Below are 23,109 nucleotides of genomic sequence, written 5' to 3'. Positions count from 1 at the left end.
AATATAAGTCACCAGAAGTCTTACCAACCCTGATTTAGTGGGGGCAATATAGCTTTTCCTGAGATGGCTGGAAAATCGCCCCTTTCGTGTTGTGGGCTTTGATGCCTCCTTAGTGCCATGTGGGCTGGAAACGATTTCAGAACAGTCCTTCTATCCTATCGGCTCTCAGGTCTTGGCATTTCCTCCTGGGGACCTCTCTGTGGCTTTCCCCTCTCTACACAGCCCTCATCTAGCTCCTCATCTCTTCGGGCCTTCAAGTCTTCTCTACTTCTCTCTGTTGTCTCTATTATCTAATTCATCTTTCTAATAGACTCTTCGCATTCCCTCACTCAGGAAAAGCAGGAGGCTTTAAATATTTGAAAATAAAGAAAAAACTCCTCAGATGCGTAATAAACAGTAAGATTTTAAATGTGACAATAATAGGCCAAAAATATTTAATAATCTGTAATCAAGAATCCAGGGAAGAGACCAAAATGAAAATAGAATCTAACTTCTTTGAAAATATTGTCCGCACCTGGATTTGCTGCAAGCTGGGCTGCCCCTAGGGTGTGTAGGGTGCCAGGCACAATTTTTCAAGGAGTCCTTGTTAATATAAGCAATTGGAGTCTTCCAAATCAGCAGGTCAGCACCCTCCTGGAGACAGAATCCCTTGTCAACGGGATTCCTGGAATTCCATTCTGGCTAGCTGCCCAAGATGAGACAGAGATGCGTCCTACAGTTTCTCAGAAATCTGGGCGATGCTGCGTACAATGGCCAGAGTGCGGCTGGTGGGAAGGCACTGGCACTGGGACCCACCTAGCACTGACTGGGAGGACATCAGACACTGTCCTCTTGAATGTGCATGGAACTCCTTCTCTTCCTCTCTTGGATTTCCACAGATTTACCAAACCTCAAAGGCACGTATGCTTGCCCTAAGTTTGAACGGGATCACTATCTAATTGTACTTGGTGTAGACTAAGATTTCTTCTTACTTAGTAGCTGTCCTGCCTGTTGTAGTTAGCAGGCCTGCTTTTGCGTGGGAGTCCCCAGACATCAGGCCTGTGTCAGCTGCACTCTGTTTGTATATCATCACACTGTGTGGCTGGGCACTCACAAAGGTCAATAATTTTAGGTAATAATAATAAAAGTATTTTTACCAGGCTTTACAGCAGAAACTAATATAGTGTAACAAATTTTGACATCTTAATTTTCTTCCATTAGATAAAACCATTATGTAACTTAGCTTAACATCATTAAACTAGTCTAAGAAGGGTCAAAATGTAGGAGCCATGCACATATAAGAGTCTGCAACTCAGCCTCTGCTTGGACACTTAAGCTCAATCTACAGCCTGGCTGTTTCATCATAAAGAAATTCACTGCTAAATCGAGGGTTATTTTTGGGCAAACTTTCCCAGGGAACAGGCCTCTTTCGGTTTGAAATATCAAATGGTACAAGTTGTCTAATCCCAAGTAAGGCATGGAGGACACACGCCTCTCCCTGTAACCTAGTGACGATTTGTTTTGTAAATAAAAACAATGCCCTAAGTCCTTTGCATTTATTAGATCTAATAGGAACAACGCTGATGGGCAGATATTATTATTTCCATTGTACATATGAGGAAAACGAGGCAAAGTAGTTAAGTAACTTTCCCAAGCTCATAGCACTAGAAAGAATAAGCAAGAATTCAACGGTAAGCCTTTCAAACCCCAGATCCTTTGCTTTGTATGATCCACCAAGCTGCAGTATGGTGTAGTGGTTAAGAACATGGACGTCAGAATCAGAATGATCTGAGTTCAAATTTGGGCTTTATCATAGTGTTTGTCCCTGGGCCTCAGCTTCCTCATACAAACAAGGGCGTAATTACAGCACTTGACTCACGGAGTCTGGGAGAATTAAGTACTGCATGTGGAGAACTCGGCTGAGGGCCTGACTCTTGGAAGCGGTAACCACTGTGTTTACAGCTCCTAAGTGATGCCAAAGGGATTAGCAGAGATAGAACATGTCCCATGAGCTCATATCTGGGTCTTTTCAAAGTCTGTGAAGTTGCTCTGAGCTGCCTCGAAGATGTGTGCATGGGTCAGAGTGGGCCCAGGAGTGGAGATCAGCTACATCCAAACTGCTCTTCTCACTCTGACACCCCATCTCCCTAGTTAAAGGTGATCACTGAAACAGAACTAATTTTCCGGGACTCCATGTTTGGGTCCCCTTCCACAAACACTCCCTTCATGGAAGCCGTCTTTCTCTCTCCTGGATTTCCCCTCTGGAGTCCCCTTCCACACTCTCGTGGAAGCCTCTCTTCCCCTCCTAAACTCCATCTCTCTCTATTCCCTTCCACTCAGTGTGGAAGCTGCTTTCCTCTCCTGGATTCCATCTTTCTGGATTCTCTCACTCAGTGTGAGTCAGCAGTTTCTTTCTCTCTCCTTCTGTTTCTCTCTCTCTTTAAATAAAATCACTTTCTACAACAACAACGACAACAAAAAAGAACTAATTTCCTCTACAGGGATCAGAACATCATGGCACTGTACTTAATGTCCTTATTCTCCTAAAAGGCCTTTATGGTTGTTCAATGCAATCTTCAGTGTTAGAAGCTGATGATGAGGCCAAATCTTAGCAAACCAATTCAATTTCAGAAAACCGAAAACTTTCCAAGCTCCACGTTGGTTACCACATCTGACCACCTGGCGCCCCGGATGCTGCCTTCCATCCCGTGACTGTGGATGACCAGCCTGCTGCGAGCGCCTGGCTGTGGCCCCAGCACCCGCATTAGATAACCCTCCTGTGATGCTTGCCTTTCGCTTTGACCAGTTCTTACTCACTTGGTATTTAATGCTCTTCTGGGCTTTAGTGCAGATAATTTAATAAGGTGGGGTTTTTTCCTTCTCTTTCAACACCCTGGGTTTTTTTTTTTTTTTTTTAAACAGTGTCTCACTCTATCACCCAGATTGGAGTGCAGTGGTGCAGTCTCAGCTCACTGTAACCTCTGCCTCTGGGCTCAAGGGATCCTCCCATCTCAGCCTCCCAAGTAGATGGGACTACAGATGTATGCCTCCGCGCTCAACCAGTTTTTGTAGAGGAGGATTTCTTCATGTTCCCCAGGCTGGTCTGGAACTCTTGAGCTCAAGTGATCCTCCTGCCTCAGCCTCCCTCCCAAAGTGCTGGGATTACAGGCACGAGCCACTGCACTCAGCCACTACCCTGGTATTTACAGTAGCAAAATGTGTATATTTTAGTAGCTAAAAAAGATTTGGGAAAACAGTAGAATTCATCTTTCTCTGGGAAGAAATGCTTAGAGCACTGCCTGGCACAACAGAAGGACAATATATAAGCTTGTTACATGGACATGTTAAATAAATAAGGGAATAATAAAGTTCTAAATGGAGGCTTTGGAGCTATTTCAATAAAAGTAAAATTCAGAACGGTTTACCAGGAAAGTCTTTTCAACAGTATTTTCTATTTATGCAATAAAACATAGAGAAGAGCGCAGAGAAGGAATTCCAGCAGTTCCCCTCCCCGACATCGCCAGGTTTCCCTCCTGCACCGACTCCCACACACGCTGCTGTTTCTTGTGTCTTAAAAGGAGAAAAACACTCAATACCACTTCTCTTCAGCTGCTGTCTCATCTTCTCTTCTCTGTCTCCCAATTCTTCCTTCCATTCTCTCTTGAACTCACTCTGATCAGCCTTTTACCCCCACCACACCATCAAAAGGCAAAGGTCACCAACAATCTCACTACTAACTCCAAAGGTCAGGGCTGGGTTATTCACGAGACCCACAGCAGCCTTTCCTCCCCTCCCTGGTCAGCTGGCCTCCTGTCTCTGCAGCCACTCCCTCCTGGGCTCCGTGTCTGACGCAGCCTGCGCCCATACCTCTCCCTGTTGGTCTCTGTTCTCTCTGATTCTCCGGGTGTTCAATCTGGGCTGACTTTAAAACTACCTGAATGCTGCTGACTCCCTGGTTATAAGTGCAGCCTGGGTCTCCTCCCTGGTCCTAGGTAGTCAGCAAGACCGACTTGGCCAAAGATAAACTCCTGATGGCCCCAACCTGCCCTCCCGTGACTCTGCCCATTCTAGAAAGGGCAAACACGATCCTTCTAGCTGTTCAGGGCAAACACCCTGCTGTCATCTGGGCCACTGTCTTTCTCTCGTGTCCCATCCCCATCGATCTGATTAGCCCTGCGCTCAGGCCTCAGCAGACACCAACACTTCCTACACCCCCACTGCAAATGTTCTCCACGTTGCCAGCTCCCTTAACTGAATTCTGTCAATCGTCTCCTCTATGGGATGTGACGCTGAGCCCACAGTGTCCCCTTCAGGTCCGAGACTGCTAGGAGTGTCACCCGTGGAGGCCCTCCCCAGGAACCATTCTCAGCCAAAGACAAACAGCCTTAGCCAAGGTTCTGACCCTTCCCTGGAGCAGCCCACATCCCAGGACTGGTCCCAGTGGGGCTGTAAAGCCCAACCCCCTTGCCTTCTCTCAAGGACCATTCTTCCCCCAAGATCATCTGAGGACTCTGTTGTCTCCTCTGCCACATCCTGCCTCCCTCACTCCGTCACAGGTGCTGCTCCCACAGGCACAGTCCCACAAGCTTCCTGAAGACAAATTCCATCCAGAGTCTGTTTTCCAGGGAGCGTGACCTAACATTTCTTCCAACTGGTCCTCTTCCTGTTCCCAACATGGCAGAATAAGCCTGTTAAAACGTAGGTCTATTCCTGTCGTTCTTCTGCCAAACATCTAGAAGGTTCCATTTTACTCAGAGTCAAGGACAGCATGACTTGTGTCCTAATGTGAGAGCCCCTCACATCTCTGACTCAGTCTCCACGCACTCTTCCCTTTCCACTGCACTGCAGCCACAGTGGCCTCCTTGGCGTGCCCGGACCAGACCAGCCTCCTACCTCAGGGCCTTGGCACGTGCTGCTCCCGCTGCCTGGGATAAGCATCCCCCATGTCCACACAGGTGAGCCCCCACTTCCTTCAGGTCTGTATGCAGACGTTACCTTCTCAGGGAGGCCTCCTTGGCCATTCTATTTATAGGTTCAAAGCCCCATCTTTCACCTTCAATCCCCTCCTGATTTCATCTTTCTCTTTAGCACCTGTCCCCATCTAACATGTGATGTGCTTCACTCATTCATCATGTTTACTGCCTATTCCCCCACACGGCATGTGTTACACATGGGCAGAGCTCTTGTATTGTGCACTGCTGGATGCCTAGAGCCTAGACAGTCCCTGGCGCAGAGTGCGCAGTGAATACCTCTTGAATACATGAATTTAGAAATGTATCTGTTTGCTTCAGTTCATGTAACTACAATCAGATTCTCATTTATGGTTTACATCCATGTAGTTTAAGTATCATAAAGCCACGAACAACATACCTGGGCTACAATGTCTATGATTCTGCCCTTGATGTGGACATCCTCCAGAGGAACCAAGTTCCCAGAGGCGTCCTGGAGGCCGGCCTTGGTGCTGCTGCTGCTGGAAGTTTTGGCATCTGGTAACTGATAATCTAAACGTTAAAAATGTTACCATTAGCTTTCAAAACCATCCCTGTCTACTTCTTGTTATGTTGATCTTTATTCCTCTCCATGCCTTCATGCATTATATTTTAGGGAAAATGGATAAATAGCATATTAGGATTTTCAATAGCCAATTCTGAAAAGCAAGTGAACGCACATGAGAAAAATGGGAGTTGCCCTCTGCCTTTTTTTTTGAGACAGCATCTCACCCTGTCACCCAGGTGGGAGTGCAGTGGCACAATCTCTGCTCATGGTAGACTCGTCTTCTCTGGCTCAGATGATCCTCCCGTCACAGCCTCCCGAGCAGCTGGGACTACAGGTGCACACACTACCATGCCCAGCTAATTTTTTGGTGTTTTTTGTAGAGATAAGATCTACCCATGTTGTCCAGGCTGGTCTCGAACTCCTGGACTCAGGGATCTACCTGCCTTGACCTCCCAAAGTGCTGGGACGATAGGCGCGAGCCACATACCTGGCCTGCCTTTTTTTTTTAAAGACACTTCTGTTTAATTTGTTTTTCTTCTTTTCTCTTTTTTTTTGGTAGAGATGGGGGTCTCACTATGTTGCCCAGGCTGGTTTTGAACTTCTGTGCTCAAGTAATCCTCCTGCCTCAGCCTCTTGAGTAGCTGGGACTACAGGCATGTGCTTTTCTGCCTTTTTAATGTAGAGACTGTGGCATGTCCTCTGGAAAACTTAGCATTACTTGACATACATTTAAACATACACACAAATACAGAGAGATCTTCAGACTGTCTCGAACGTGGCTGAAGCCTGAATCCAGCAGTCTGCGTTTCCTGGTTTGTAATGTAGAAAGGCTCAGTCACTATCATTTATGGTACTACACAAGCATTCTGGCACGACATGAAACAACCTACGGAAGACTGAGTCGGCTCCTACGACAGGATATTGAAAAACGTTCACACCCTATTCTAAGTGGTACAAACACACAGATAAGGTTAGGAAATATAAATACATATCGTCTTACCAGATATTTCATTTAATGACTCCAGAGAAAAAATTGGAGTCACCTCTGAGCACACATGAACTCACATATTTCTGATAAAAAAGAATTTGAGCACGGTCAAAAGTGTTAATGTGTTTTTACATTCCTACTAATTAATACTGTAATTGTTTGGGCTCGTGATGATCTGAGAAGTGAACATCCTCTCATGCGTACACTACTGCTGCTAACACATGCACCACACGTGACAATTTACTCAGTGCCTTCAATTTCTCCTTCAACCCTTACAGCAATTCTGTCATGCGGGTACTGCTCTCATTCCCATCGGAGAGAAGGTGGATTGCAAAACGTCGTGCAGTTTCAAGATTGCAGGGTGGCAGGGCGACACTGATACCCCGGGCTTCCTCACTCGACAGTGGGTCTGCTGTCTGTTCTGCGCACCCCATTATACTTTCTGCACCATGACATCTTAGCAAGGTTCCACAGGTTTTAGCCTTGACTTTCGCTGAAGAGGATAAGATCAACTGGAATGTGTTAATGAAGTCACATGGAATTCTGAGATCGCTTAACGTTTCTCAAACATCCTGATTTTTATGTAAGCAAGATAAAAAAGGAAATAAGGCTGGGCATGGTGCCTCACAACTGTAATCCTAGCACTTTGGGATGCCGAGAAAGGAGGATCGCTTAAGGCCAGGAATTTGAGACCAGCCTGGGCAACATAGTGAGACCTTGCCTCTAAAAAAAAAAAAAAGTCACGTATGGTAGTCCCAGCTACTTGGGAGGTTGAGTCAGAAGGGTCATTTAAACCCAGGAGTTTGAGGCTGCAATGAGCTTTGATCACACCACAGTACTCCAGCCTGGGGGACAGAGTGGGACTTTGTCTCAAAAAAATTTATATTTATATTTTAAAATTGTTTTATTTTGATATTAGGCAGGGGGCTTGACTGATGTTAACATTAAGAGAAATTTGTGGGAAACAATTTTGAAATTGAAAGAAAATGAAATACTTATGGATCAGGTCATAGATATAACAAATGCAAATATACATTCCATTGAAAATATAACATTTGAGGCCTATACATATAATAACATAAAACAGCATTCAAGAAAATTGTCCTACCTTCAACCTTTGAAAAATCTGAAAACTCAGGTCTGTATTCCTCTAGTTCAGTATGATCACCAGGATGAAAGTTCTTTATTTGATCTCCAGGCATGGAAAATTTAATAATATATTTCATTTTCACCTGATTGGTTTTATAGACAACAAATTCATCATCCTAGAGAAAACAGAAATCAGTAGGTGATTAACAACAACAGCAACAAAAAGCCTGTATTGGCAGATGTTTTTGTAAAAGCATGCTTGCTAGTTTAGAATATGTTGAATTTATATGGTAAATATATAATAATTAAACTTAAGCATATTTAAGGAAAATAGGAGCAAAAATCTGAGGCTCTTCTTTGAGCATTCAAGACCCTCTTTGCGTGTTCCTTGATATGAAAATACCTCAAAGTCTGTGGTGACAGAGGCTGTTTGTGAAACTCCATGCACACTGTCGTAGCCTGGTGGTGCTTCAGTTAAGGAAAAGTCCTTCTTGTGTAAGTCCATACACTTCCCGAGGGCTACGTCACAAATGAGCAGGAGTCTGGTGCCCTCTGTCTCTCCCGGGTGTGAGTACTTGATACTTGTACTGCATGTGAAAGGAAATAAGCACATATTTATAGCTTACAGTGACCTGTCAGTAACATTTTATCGCATAAACAGTAAATATTGTTGAAAAGACTTTCCTGGTTACTGTTCTAAATTTTCCTGTTATTGAAATATCTCCAAAGACTCAATGTAGAACTTTATTATACACTTATTTATCTAATATTTCTTCTTCTTTTTTTTTTAGACAGAATCTTGCTCTGCTACCTGGGCTACAGTGCAGTGGCATGATCATAGCTCATTCAGTCTTGAACTTCTGGGCTCAAGTGATCCTCCCATCTTGACCTCCTGAGTAGCTGGAACTACAGGTATGTACCACCACACCTGGCTAGCTTTTTAAATTTTTTGCAAAGATGGGATCTCACTATGTTTCTCAGGCTGGTCTCAAACTCCTGGGTTCAAATGTTCCTCCCTCTTCAGCCTCCCAAAGTGCTGGGATTACAGGCGTGAGCAATCATGCCTGGCCTACTTCATATTTCTATGTGACAAACATGTATATTGCCCTTATGCTTTGCTAGGCAGTGCTCAAAGCACTGTTCCCAGAGAGAAATGAATGCTATTGTTCTCCTCAATCTTCATTAGCTACTAACATATACACATTTTGCTATCATAAATACCAGGGTGGTGAAAAAGAAGGGAAAATCACCACCTTACTAATTAGGAAAAGGTAGATTTAATTCTCTGCACTAAAGCTCAGAAAGGAGTAAGAACCGTGAGTACCAAGTGAGTAAGAACTGGTCAAAGGGAAAGATCAGCTCTCACAAAGCCTCCTGAAAGGAAAGCAAACACATTGAATGATATCCACATGAGAAATGTTTTATCTTTCTTCGGGAATCAGCAGCTTTAATAAGGCAACTCTTGCTGTTAGGAGCACAGGCTAGGACACACCTTTGGGGACAACATTTTGGAGACGCATCTCTATTTTTTTTGAGACGGAGTTTCGCTCGTTACCCAGGCTGGAGTGCAATGGCATGATCTCGGCTCACTGCAACCTCTGCCTCCTGGGTTCAAGCAATTCTCCTGCCTCAGCCTCCCGAGTAGCTGGGACTACAGGCGTGCGCCACCATGCCCAGCTAATTTTTTTGTATTTTTAGTAGAGATGGGATTTCACCATGTTGGTCAGGATGGTCTCGATCTCTTGACCTTGTGATCCACCTGCCTCGGCCTCCCAAAGTGCTGGGATTATAGGCGTGAGCCACCACACCCGGCTGATACATCTCTATTTTTTAAAGATCAAGTTCAAAATGCAAAAGTATGGCCAGACGACCCTTCTTTGTTTCACCCGCTGAAAAAAAAATAAGTCCCCCATTCCTTCTATAACCCTCTCCCCTTTGGAGAGCTTTTTCCCTGCAACTTACAAGCATGCTTCTTCCTTCTCATTAAGCCCCATCCTAGCCTTCTCCCCGGAGCTCTCTCTACTCCTTCCTAGCTTATCTCGCTGTGGCAGAGGAGGCCAGTGACCATCTCTTCTGGCTCATTTACTCCTTAATGCACTGCTATTTGGCTCAATTCACATCTAAATATTTTCACTTTGATATATTGTGCATAGGGAAAAGCATTCATAATATACATATTTAAAGAATAATATGATAAATGTCCACATAGCTTAGCTTAGGAACTAGAACATCCCTAAAGCTTCTATGCTGCCCACAGCTCACCTCTCCCACCCAGAGCTAATTTGATCGCTGTCTTGATTTTTGTGTATATTATTTTCTCTTTTCTTTCCCATGTGGAATTTATTCCATAAGGAGCCACAGAGGGGACCCTGGGTAGGTGGGTTTTACTGTGTCCCACCTTTTTTATAACAGTTTTGCCCTTTTTTTTTGAGACATGCTCTTGCACTATTTCACCCGGGCTGGGGTGCAGCGGTGCAATCAGAGCTCTCCACAGCCTCAGCCTCCTGGGCTCGAGCAATCCTCCCACCTCAGTCTCCTGAGGCTGGGACTACAGGTGTACACCACTGTGCCTGGCTTAATTTTAAAAACATTCTTGTAGCCATGGTGCCTCACTATGTTGCCCAGGCTGGTCTTGAACTCTTGGCCTCAAGAAATTTTTCTGCCTTGGCCTCCCAAAGGGTTGGGATTACTGGCTTGAGTCACAATGCCTGGCCTATTTTCTTTCATTGTATTAATGCACAGATATATGCCCCACAACAATACAATGTATACTTTTGCTTGTTTTTGAGCCTTGCACATACAGGCATACCTTGTTTTATTGTACTTTGCAGATATTGCTTTTCTTTTTTCTTTTTCTTTTAAACAAATTGATGGTTTATGGTAACCCTGTGTAGAGCAGGTCTACTAGTGCCATTTTTTCTTCTTTAAACAGCATGTGCTTCCTTTGTGTCTCTATGTCACATATTGGTAATTCTCACGCTGTTTCAAACCTTTTCATTTTTATTATAGCTGTAATGGCGATGTGTGGTCAGTGGTCTGTGATGGTACGACTGCAATTGTTTTGGGGTGCAATGAACTGTGCCCATATAAGGTGGTGAGCTTGTTAAATGTTTTGTGTGTTCCACTTCAGTGACCAGTGGTTTCCCCAGCTCTCTCCTTCTTCTCTGGCCTCCCTATTCCCTGAGATACGATGATACTGAAATTAGGCCAGTTAATAACCCTACAGTGGCCTCTAAGTGTTCACGTGAAAGAGAGGGTCACATGTCTCTCCCTTTAAATCAAAAGCTAGAAATGATTAAGCTTAGTGAGGAAGGCATGTTGAAAACCAAGACAGGTTGAAATTAGGCCCCTTGTGCCAAACAGTTATCCAAGTGGTGAATGTAAGGAAATAATTCTTGAAGGAAATTTAACGTGCTACTTGAGTGGAACACACAGCAATGAAAAGTGTAACAGCCTTATTTCTGATATGAAGAAAATTTTAATGGTCTGGATAGAAGATCAAACCAGCCACGATATTTTTTTAAGCCAAGCCTAATCCAGAGCAAGGCTCCAACTCTGTTCAATTCTATGAAGGCTCAGAGAGGTAAGGAAACCACAGAAGGAAGGCTTGAAGCTAGCAGAGGTTGGCTGAGGTTTAAGGAAAGAAGCCATCTCCATAACATGAAAATGCAAGGCGAGGCAGCAGGTGCTGATATAGAAGCTATAGCAAGTTTTCCAGAAGATCTAGCTAAGAGCATTGATGCAGGTGGCTTCACTAAATAACAGATTTTCCATGTAGAGCAAACAGGCTTCTAGGAAGAAGATGACAGCTAGGACTTCCACAGCTAGAGAGGAGTCAATGGCTGGCTTCAAAGCGTCAGATGACAGGCTGACTCTTGTGAGGGACTAATACAGCTGGTGACGATAAGCTGAAGCCAGTGCTCACTTGCCATTCAAAAAAATCCCGGGGCCCTTAGAATTGTGCTAAATCTACTCTGTCTGTGCTCTGTAAATGGAACAACAAAACCTGGATGACAGCACATCTGTTTACAGAATGGTTTACTGAATTTTAAGACCAATGTAGACATTTACTGCTCAACAAAAAAGTTTCCTTTCAAAATATGACTGCTCATTGACAAAGTGCCCAGTCATCCAAGAGATCTGATGGAGAGGTACAAGGAGTTTGTTGTTTTCATGCCTGCTAACACAACTTCCATTCTGCAGCCAGGGGTCAAGGAGTAATTTCAGCTTTCAAGTCTTATTATTTAAGAAATACGGGCTGGGTGCGGTGGCTCACGCCTGTAATCCCAACACTTTGGGAAGCCGAGGGAGGTGGATCACGAGGTCAGGAGATCGAGACCATCCTGGCCAACATGGTGAAATCCCATCTCTACTAAAAAATACAAAAAAAAAAAAAATTAGCTGGGTGTGGTGGCACATGCCTGTAGTCCCAGCTACTCAGGAGGCTGAGGCAGGAGAATTGCTTGGATCCAGGAGGCAGAGATTGCAGTGAGCTGAGATCGCGCCACTGTACTACAGCCTGGGCAACAGTGTACGACTCAGTCTCAGAGAAAAAAAAAAAAGAAAAAGAAATACATTTTGGGCTGGGTGCAGTGACTCATGCCTGTAATCCTAGCACTTTGGGGGGCTGAGTTGGGTGGATCATCTGAGGTCAGGAGTTCTAGACCAGCCTGATCAATATGATGAAACCCTGTCTCTACTAAAAATACAAAAATTAGCCAGCCGTGGTGGCATGTGCCTGTAATTCCAGCTACTCAGGAGGGGGAGACAGAAGAATCACTTGAATCTGGGAGGCAGAGGTTGCAGTGAGCTGAGATTGTGCCATTGCACTCCAGCCTGGGCAACAAGAGTGAAACTCCATCTCAAAAAAAAAAGAAATATATTTTGGCATGCCTGTAATCCCAGGAATCTGAAGTGGGATGATCACTTGAGTCCAGGAGTTTGAGGTTACAGGGAGCTATGGTTGCATCTGTGCTCTCACCTGGGCAAGGATGGAGAAAGACCCCAACTCTAAAAAATAGATACATTTTATGCCGGGCGCAGTGGCTAAAGCCTGTAATCCCAGCACTTTGGGAGGCCGAGGCGGGTGGATCACGAGGTCAAGAGATCGAGACCATCCTGGTCAACATGGTGAAACCCCGTCTCTACTAAAAATACAAAAAATTAGCTGGGCACGGTGGTGCGTGCCTGTAATCCCAGCTACTCAGGAGGCTGAGGCAGGAGAATTGCCTGAACCCAGGAGGCGGAGGTTGCGGTGAGCCGAGATCGCGCCATTGCACTCCTGCCTGGGTAACAAGAGCGAAACTCCGTCTCAAAAAAAAAAAAAAAAAAGATACATTTTGTAGGGCTATAGCTGCCATAGACAGTGATTCCTCTGATGGATCTGGACAAAGTAAATTGAAAACCTTCAAGGATTCACCATTCTCCTTGCCTTTACGGCCATTTCATGAGTTATGGGAGGAGGTCACCATATCAGTATTGACAGGGGTTTGGAAGAAGTTTACTCTAACTATCCTGGGTGACTTTGAGAGGTTCAAACTTCAGTGGAGGAGGTCGCTGTACATGTGGCAGAAACAGCAAGAGAACTAGAGTTAGCAGAGGAGCCTGAAGAGGGGACTGAATTGCTGTAATCTCATGATCAAACTTGAATGAATGAGGAGTTGCTTCTTATGCATGAGTGAAGAAAGTGGTTTCTTGAGATGAAATCTATTCCTGGTGAAGATGTTGTTGAAATGACAACAAAGGATTTTGAATATTCTATAAACTTAGTGATAAAGCAGCAGTGCTGTTTGAGATAGTTGACTCAAATTTTCAAGGAAGTTCTACTATAGGTAAATGCTATCAAATAGCATCACATACGACAGACAAATCTTTCATGAAAGGAAGAGTCAATTGCTGAGGCAAACTTCATTGTTGTCTTATTTTAAGAAATTGCCACAGCCACCTCAACTTTCAGCAACCACCACCCTCATCAGTCAGCAGCCATGGCAAAAAGACAATGGCTCACTGAAGGCTCAGATGATCATTAGCATTTTTAGTAATAAAGTATTATTTTAAAATTAAAGTATCTACATTGTTTTTCTCTGTTTTTTGTTTGTTTGTTTGTTTGTTTTGTTTTTTTTTACATGCAATGCTATTGCACACTTAATAGACTAGAGTGTAAACCTTTTACACTCATTGGGAAACCAAAAAATATGTGTGACTCACTTTATTGCAACACTTGCTTAATTGCATCGATGTGGAACCAGACCCTCAATATCTCCACAATATGCCTCATATAGCAACTTTTGCTCCACTAAGGTCCTAAGGCTCATCCATTCGACATGTGTAGCCACAGTCCATTTCTTTAAACTTCAGGATAGAACTTCATGTAGGACTCCACTAAAATTTATGGATCCATTCCAGTGTCAATGAACGTCTGCATAATTTCCAGTGTTCTGTTATTATAAAGCTCTCTCTCTCTTTTTTTCTTTTCTTTTCATTTTTTTTTTTTTAAGAGATGGGGTCTGGCTTTGTGTCCCAAGCTGGAAGTAGCAATGCAGACACAGCTCACTGCAGCCTTGGACTGCTGGACTCAAGCAATCCTCCTGCCTCAGCCTCCTGAGTAGCTTGGACTACAGGTGTGTGCCACCATGCCTGGCTAATTAAAAAATGTTTTTTTTAGAGATGGGGTCTTGCTGTGTTGCCCAGGCTAATCGGAAACTCCTGGACTTGAACAATTTTTCTGCCTCAAACCCCTGAGTAGCTGGGACTACATGTGTCTGCCACTACACTCAGCTCATTTTCTGAGACAGGGTCTTGCTCTGTCACCCAGGCTGGAGTGCAGCGGTGTGATCCCAGCTCACTGCAGTCTCCGCCTCCTGAGTTCAAGTGATTCTCCTATTTCAGCCTCCCAAGGAGCTGGGACAACATGTATGCACCACCACGCCCAGGTAATTTTTATATTTTTAGTAGACATGGGGTTTCGCCACATTGGCCGGGCTGCTCTCAAACTCCTAACCTCAAGCAATCTACCCGCCTTAGCCTCCCAAAGTGCTGGGATTACAGGCATGAGCCACTGTGCCTGGCCCCAGCTCATTTTCTTTGCTATTAGGTTTCCATTCATGCCTTTTGCCCATCTGCTTATAGGGTTGCTTGTCTTTCTCTTATTCATTTGTAGGAACTCTTCAAATATCCTGCTCATTATCCTTTGTCCTGGGCCTGAACTCAGTCTCCATCCTTTAATCAGCTCTGCAACCTTCGGCAAGTTGCTTGACCTCCCTGAGACTGTTTCCTTGCATAAAATGATGTCACAATACCAATTATGAGGTTGGCAGATGATGTACATGGAGTTCTTCTCACTGTGTTGCCCACACTGGACTGCAGTGGCATAATCATAACTCACTCCAGCCTTGAACTCCTGGACTCAAGTGATCCTCCCGTCTCAGCCTCCCTAATAGCTAGAACTATGGGTTCTATTCGTGCTACCATGCACAGCTAATTTTTAAAATTTTTTTATAGAGGTGGGGGTCTCACTATGTTGCCTAGGCTGCCCTTAAATTCCTGGGCTCAAGCGATCCTCCTGCCCTGGCCTCCCAAAGAGCTGGGATTACAGTGTGAGCCACCATGTCTGGCCCAAAGGCAGATTTAAACATTATCAAGGATGTTGAAGATGAAACAGTATTCCAGGCATACTAAGGTCATGTATAACAGATAAATCTGTGTTTGGGGCGAGAAACTACCTCATCAAGAAAAGACAGACGAAAACACACAGCAAGGAAACTCAGTAACGATTCTGTGATTAAAGATCAAACATACCTGAGTGAATCACTGAAATAAATCCCACTTCCAAGGTTTCCGACGTCTGTTCTTTGCACACCACGATCCTCCACTACTTTGGGCAAAAGCAACCCTCTGAAAAGACAAGGGCAGGATAAGGTGTAAGCCCGATGCTGACTGCATCCTCCCTTGCTCCCAACTTTGGCAGGTTCCTACTGAACTTCTGGCTTCCAGAGAACTCTGCAATCCGAGTGACACCATGGTTGTTTCTGGGAACACAGGTAAAGGGGGATTTCTGCCTTTTATCAGATAAATATCTATTGTTTGCATTTTGTATTAGGAGATTGAATGAATTTATTAAAATGCCTTTTGGGTTTTTGTCCTACTGAGAAAGCTCATCCCTACTTAAGGACTATTTTAAAAAGATTCTTTCATTTTTCATTTAGTATACTTTTATGGTCTGATTCTAAATATTTAAATATTTGTTCCATGTTGAGTACACGTATGAGAAATGAGGTAAGGGTCGAACTTTATATTCTTTCTTTGTGGTCACTCATTTATTTCTATAGCTAGTACTGAAGGACTTGTCTTTCTTCCATAGAGACAAGATCTACTAGTGTCATATCCTAAATCTTCTGTGTTTTTGAGTTTGTGTTTAATTTTAGTATCACGCTCATTAGGCTTCTTTTCCAGAATTATTCTGGTAATTTCAAAATTACAAAAAATATGTGTTGTAGAATCAGCTTTTCATTTCTTTATAAAAATATTGTTAGTAATTTTATCATGAAAGCACTAAATTTATAGATTAATCCAAGAAAAACCGGCATCCTCTGATTAACACAAGTTGTCTTTTGGGTCTCTCAGTAGCAGTTTAATGGATTTTTGTTTTTTCTTTTTTTCCCCAGGTGGATCTTATATGTTTCTTAAGCTTCTTCTAAGTACTTAAAGAATCTAAATTTAATAATATCTTCTCCTGCTCCTGTGACTTCAGTTTCAGCCCCAATATTAATTAGTAATTCAAAGCAAACAGAATCTTAGAGTTATGTTTCAAATAAATAACTCATGTTGTCTGGTGCACACTCTAACTTCTGGACACTTCTCTTTAAATACTGGGCTATTCCTAGATTAGATACACATGGAGGAGTCATGAATATAGAATCACTTTTCTTCATATGATACAGTCTTCAAGAAGCAATTCATACTTAGGTACTATATTTAAAAATAATAAATACATAATTTTTAAAAATAGAAATGGGGTCTTGCTAGGTTTTCCAGGCTGGTCTTGAACCCTTGGCCTCAAGTGATCCTCTCGCCTCAGCCTCCCAGAGTGCTAGGATTACGGGTGTGACCCCCCATACCCAGCCATAAATACATAATTTAAATTATACGTTCAATTACAAATTATTACACACTTAAATATAAAGTGTGTAATTTTCTCCAGAATGCAGTAAACTAGTTGATTTTAACTGAAAAGACTCATGTAATATAGAAAAGAGTAGGAAAAAAAAAGTAAAATATTTCACATTTGTGAGGTTGAAAATTTTGAGAAATAAAGATGGCGACTCTTACCGACACAAGATTCCCATGATGTTTCGTACAGGAGAACCGTGCAACAAGGGCCTCACATTGCCAAGTTTGCTCAAAAACTCTGTGGTTTCGTTCACTCTGCCAACTCTAAATATCTGCAAGATATCCACTGGGCTCTTACTGTAAGAATTAGAAGAAAAGCCTTTAGATTACATAATTGAAAACAAAACAAAGAATCCTTATAGCAGAAGAAATCCCAAAAGGGTCCAAATGTCCATTATCAGGAAACGGATTCAATGAGCCACAACACAGCATATCTCGGAAATATTATGCAGCTATTAAAAAAATCAAATTCTTCAAAAAAACAAGGATATGTGGTAAAGTGTACAGTAAAATATAAACTTTAAAAATCGATTACAAAACTTTACACATAGTATGATCCAAATATTGTCAAATATATAATACATAGAATATATTGTTCTTGCTCTGGGTGACAGAGCAAGACCATGTCTCTTAAAAAAAATATAAAAAAGAATGCAACTTCTAGCCTCTCGAGTGGCTCACACCTGTAATCCCAGGACTTTGGGAGGCCAAGGTGGGTGGATCACCAGAGGTCAGGAGTTCAAGACCAGCTTGGCCAACAAGCTGAAACCCCACCTCTACTAAAAATACAAAAATCAGCGGGGTGTGGTGGTGCATATCTGTAGTCCCAGCTACTCGGGAGGCTGAGGCAGGAGAATCACTTGAACCCAGGGGGCGGAGGTTGCAGTGAGCTGAGATCGCGCCACTGCATTCCAGCCCGGTGACAGGGCGAGACCCCATTTCAAAAAAAGAAATAGTTATCAAATAGCTAATTTTAAGTGTTTAGAAACCAATCAGGTTTGAAGAGAGCGTTGTCAAGAAAGGCCTCTCTTGGGAGGTGACATTTATTGGTGGCACCATAAAATGTGTATTTTAAGACCCCACTGGTTATTACAGGTTGGATGCCGTAATAATAATAGTTGGATGCCATAATAATAATTACAGGAGTGGAGAACATCTGGAAGGACATTGTAGATGGGATAAAGAGGGCGGCAGAGTGAAAGGAAGTGAGATAACGGATGAAGGACACTTTGAAGGCAGAATTGACAGAACATGGGACTGTGGGGATGAGGAGCAGGGAGACCCCACACTAGTTCTGAGTGGGTACCTAAGGTGGGGCAATGGCAGGGGGGACTGGGGTATGGCGGAGGGCAGCACTGTGGTGAGGGGAGGGGCACATCTTCCCAACCCCACGTCCAGCGGCCTCAGGTCAGTGCCTTGACATTAGCTATGGTGGGAGTATTTGCTCCCCAGAGCTCAGCAAATATTCCAGACCAGGACTTTTCCTTCACAGAGCTGGCTAACCAGCACTCCCAACGCCCGCCAGGGTGAGCAGCATTGGAGTGATTCAGGCTAGGTTATGTTCTACACCCAAATCTTAACAGTGGTCATATTATCTCCGGGTTGTCTCTGGCTGGTGAGATTTTGAGTGATTTTTAATTTTCTTCATATTTTTAGATATTTTCTAAGCTTTTAGCAAAGAACACAAGTTTTACAACTAGAAAAAAATAATATAAAGAAATCATGACTAGTGAAATGAAATGAAGAAAATCTAACTTTTCACAGCAGCAGGATCTTTCCTTAGGAAGAAGCCCACTTTAGCTGTGTGACTGCTTTTGTATTTGTGGGGTGGGGTGGCTCACCAAGGGCTTGCTCAGGTAGCCCTGGAGGGCTGAACTGCAGCTGCCACTTGGGGGCTTGATGTGGCTCTTCCTGTCTTCCTGGAAAACTTATTCCCCTCCCGATTCTACCTTCCTTGTCACTGGACTCTTAATTAGTGTAGATCAGCGGACACCTTGGGGAGGATCAAAGGTCAAACCGAAAAGTCAAACCAATTTGCTTACATATAAAAACAAAATTTGGAGGTCTGTAGGAATGAATGTTTTTGAGGCAGAGTCTCGCTCTGTTTCCCAGGCTGGAGTGCGGTGGCATGATCCTGGTTCACTGTAACCTCACCTCCTGGGTCCAAGCTATTCTTGTGCCTCAGTCCCCAGAGTAACTGGGACCACAGATGTGTGCCACCACGCCTGGCTAATTTTTGTATTTTTAGTAGAGATGGAGTTTCACCATGTTGCCCAGGCTGGTCTCTAACTCCTGACTTCAAGTGATCTGCCCACCTTGGCCTCCCAAAGTGCTGGGATTACAGGCATCAGCCACCATGCCTGGCTCAGATTTTTAAAAAATTAAAGTGAAATTCCAAAAAGATAAAATTAACCATTAAGTATACAATTCAGTGGTATTTAGTACAGAACATTGAAAATATCATGTAATTACCACCTCTAGTTCCAAAATTTTTATTTGCCCAAAAGAAAACCCCATACCTTTTGGCTATCAGTCCCTATCCTTCCCTCTCATGGTACCAGGCAATTTGCTGTCACTGTGGATTTATCTATTCTAGATATTTCATATAAATAGAATCGTATAATATGTGGCTTCCTTCACTCAGCACAATATTTTTGAGGACCACCCATTTGTAGTATGTGTCAGTACTTCATTCCTTTTTCATGACTGAATAGTATTCTATTACATATATTTATCATGTTTTGTTTATCCACTCCCCTGTTGATGAACATTTGGGTTATTTCTACTTTTTGGCTGTTTTGAATAGTGTTGCCACGAATATTCATGTACAAGTACCTATCTGAGTACTTGCTTTCAAGTCCTTTGAGTATAGAACTAGGAGCGGAATTGGTGGGTCTTATCATATCATATGTTTAATTTGTTGAGGAATCATCAAACAGAGGCTGTATCATTTTTCCCTCCCACTGGCAATGTGTGAAGCTTTCAGTCTCTCTACATCCTCACCAACACTTATCATTTTCCATTAAACATAAATCATAGCTATCTTAGTGGGTGTGAAGTGGTTTGGGAGTGGATTTGGAGGATGGTCAAGTAGAACATAGTTTTAGTTGGGTCTGAGTCAGGCCATAAGGTAAGAGTGGCTGGGTGTGGTTTTAGTAGGGCTCTGGAAAACCAGCTCTCTAAACAACAGCAGCAATGCCCTGCACAGCCCTGATTTGCAGCATTTGCTGATTTCCATGGTGCAAAACCTCCCTACGTCCAATTTCAAGTTACCAATGGTTTAACAACCAGTTCACCAAATCTCTTAAAGGTTGACAACTGGCTCTTATAAGCTGGTATGTACAGCTACAACTCACCACCCTTCGTTCTAAGGGCTGTGTCACGCTGATGAAGAGGAACTGCTGCAATGGAATGAACCACCAGGTCAACAAGAGTCAGTCCCATACTTGAGAACAAGGATGCACTGGAGTTTCTGAACCGAGAAGCTGGGCACAGAGTCAGCCACGGTGACCCTCAGGGGTGCTCACACCCAGTGAGGGCTCGTCTGGGCGGCTGGTCCATCATGTTTGTGTTACTGGAGAATGCACATCAGCACAGGACCCTGGGTATGCACAGTGAGTGAGGGCGCAGGTTTAACTGGTATTTAGGAACGTGTTTTCCAGGTTTTCAGGTGCAGGTTGTCCTGCCACAGAGAGGCCACATTGGAAGACGCCATATGCATATTTCTGCATGTTTAAATCTTAGTTTAAGTGGCTTTTTCTCTGTAATAACCTGCAAAATACAAACTCAAGCACCTTTTGATTTAAAAATTTTAAATTTAATCTTCAACAAGATTAGGTAACCTTGAAGTCAGAGTGGAATATAGAGGGTGTTTTCAAGCACAGAATACTGCCCCAGGCACCATTATAAACACAGAAGAAAGTAATTTGTCAGCACACCACTGCTACTGTGGCTTGTTGCTGAAGACGAAATGATCTAGGTAATTACTGTGATCAGCTCTTTAACAGAGTCTCAAAGAGCATTATATCATAACGGATCCTGAGATACTTCCTTTATGCTTACCTGTGATTATTCTGCAAAACCTCTTGTCTAACCCTGAGAAATTCTTCAGTATTCTTTTCAACATGCTCAATTTTGCATCTCAAAGCTCGGTATTTGGCAAGGGATGGTGGGTTGGGTTTGGACAAATTAGTTTCACAGACGTTAACCATGTCTCTTATTAGCTGTCGGTAGAAATAATATATAGACATCAGAATTACCACATATCAAAATTCATATTTATATTACATTAACACTTTCTCAAAAAGATGGGAAAAGGCCATTTTCCCCAAAGCTTGTTTTATTTTATTTATTTATTTATTTTTGAGACAGGTCTTGATCTCACCCATGCTGGAGTGTAATGGCATGACCATAGCTCACTGCAGCCTCAACCTCCTGGGTTCAAGCAATCCTCCTACCTTAGCCTCCAGAGTAGCTGGGACCACAGGTATAAGCCACCACTGCACTCAGCTTTCCCAAAAGCTTTTGATCAATATTTGCTATTAGTGGTGCATTAAAGTTCATGTATCTGGTGCAGTGGCTTATACCTGTAATCCCAGCACTTTGGGAGGCTGAGGGAGGAGGATCACTTGAGGATAGGAATTCAAGACCAGCCTGGCCAACATGGTGAAACCCCATCTCTACTGAAAATATAAAAAATTATCCAGGCATGGTGGCACATGCCTGTAATCCCAGCTACTTCGGAGGCTGAGGCATGAGAATCATTTGAACCCAGGAGTGGGTGGTTGCAGTGAGCCGAGATCGCACCACTGAACTCCAGCCTAGGCAACAAAGGGAGACTCTGTCTCAAAAACAAAAAGCAAAAAAGGTTAATATAATTGCCTTACTGATAGCACAATCTATGATCGTGGTCGTAGAGTACATCAGCACAGCACATAATTGTTAATAAAGGGTTTTCATATACATTATTCATTTATTCCTCACTACAACACTGAGGCCGATTTTATTATCCTCATTGCACAGATGAGCAAAGTGAGGCTCTGCGAAGTTAATCAATTGTTCAGGACCCCACGGTGAGGAGCAGACAGTGACCAAATGGGATCTCAGAACCCTGAGACTTCACATCCAACTCTGCTTCAACAATTCAGTAGGTGTGTTTGCTATGCCAGACACTGGATCAGGTTAGAAAGACACACAGATGAATAAGGCGTGGGTTCCTTCCCTGAGTGGAAACCCAAGTATTCCTTTGACTATTCCCAAATCCTGGATCTTGGAGAAGGGAACTGCAGCCCCAGTGATGTGGGTTACGTTTGGTCTCTGGACTTGCTGCTTTCACATCTTATTAATATTATGATTTTTTGAGACGGAGTCTCTCTCTGTCACCCAGGCTGGAGTGCAATGGCACAATCCTGGCTCACTGCAACCTCCGCCTCCTGGGTTCAAGCAATTCTTGTCTCTCATCTTTATGATCGTAGTATGGGGAGGGCCTTTCTAACTGTAACTCAAACTCACCAGCCATAAAAGATTGATGCATTTTTCTGTATAAAAGCAAAAATCTTCAGTAGGGTAGAAATAAAACAAGTTAACCACCACCACTAATAACAAAAAACTCATTGTAAGCAAAGTAAAAAGACAAAGGAGAAAATATCTGCAACTCATATCACAGAGGCTGACCCTCTAATACAGGAAGAATCCTTAAAAATCATGAAGAAAAACAGCAGGACCCAAAAGAACAAAGGACAGAAAACAGTTTGCAGAAGGAGAAACAAATGGCCTGTAGGCGTCCGGAAAGGCGCTCCGCCTCGCAGCACTGAGGGGTTACATCTCATCCCTAAGGTTAATAAAAGCATCTGAGTTTGACAAACATGCTCTTGGTAAGGCTCTGGGAAATAGAACCTCTCATTCTTTGAGAGTACGTGGGCAAAAGGGTGCAGCGCTTAGGAGAGAATCAGCTAATATCTATCCTTGAAGCCAGCCCTTCTCGGCCCCATCCCAGAGACAATCCGGTACAAGTGCAAAATGACAAACATACAAGGTTATTCATTGGGGCACTGTTTGTTGCAGCAAAATCCAAAAAGAATCCAAAGGCCTGGCCATAGGGTACATCCCACAATGCAGCACATCCCACAGTGGAATGCGAGAATGGAAGGCAGCTGCATCCAGAATACATGGAGAAAAGCAAGATGCAGAACAGCAAAGATAGTCTTTTTATACAAAAATGGGAATAAGAATATATGTTTATAAGGTTGGGCACAGTGGCTCACAACTGTATTCCCAGCACTTTGGGAGGCAGAGGCAGGTGGATCACTTGAAGTCAGGAGTTTGAGACCCGCCTGGCCAGCATGGTGAGACCCCCATCTCTACTAAAAATACATAAATCAGCTGGGCAT

General features: G+C 43.3%; 1 protein-coding gene across 2 annotated transcripts in view; it reads right to left on the bottom strand.

Annotated features, from left to right (window-relative positions):
- PARP4 (poly(ADP-ribose) polymerase family member 4) overlaps nucleotides 1-23,109 on the bottom strand; it is a 94,829-nt gene that overhangs the window by 48,378 nt on the left and 23,342 nt on the right. For both annotated transcript variants that reach the window (XM_032271184.1, XM_032271185.1), the window contains 6 exons: nucleotides 20,783-20,943; nucleotides 16,880-17,017; nucleotides 15,350-15,445; nucleotides 7,956-8,139; nucleotides 7,572-7,728; nucleotides 5,350-5,480 (listed from right to left, as the gene is read on the bottom strand). In XM_032271184.1, the coding sequence (XP_032127075.1) occupies nucleotides 5,350-5,480; nucleotides 7,572-7,728; nucleotides 7,956-8,139; nucleotides 15,350-15,445; nucleotides 16,880-17,017; nucleotides 20,783-20,943 (867 nt within the window). The remainder of the gene's footprint in view (nucleotides 1-5,349; nucleotides 5,481-7,571; nucleotides 7,729-7,955; nucleotides 8,140-15,349; nucleotides 15,446-16,879; nucleotides 17,018-20,782; nucleotides 20,944-23,109) is intronic.

This window comes from Sapajus apella, unplaced genomic scaffold (genome assembly GCF_009761245.1).
Source record: "Sapajus apella isolate SASKATOON/1434 unplaced genomic scaffold, GSC_monkey_1.0 scaffold225, whole genome shotgun sequence".
NCBI lineage: Eukaryota > Metazoa > Chordata > Mammalia > Primates > Cebidae > Sapajus > Sapajus apella.
The sequence above is the reverse complement of the archived record's forward strand: the minus strand, read 5'-3'. Positions and strand labels throughout refer to the sequence as shown.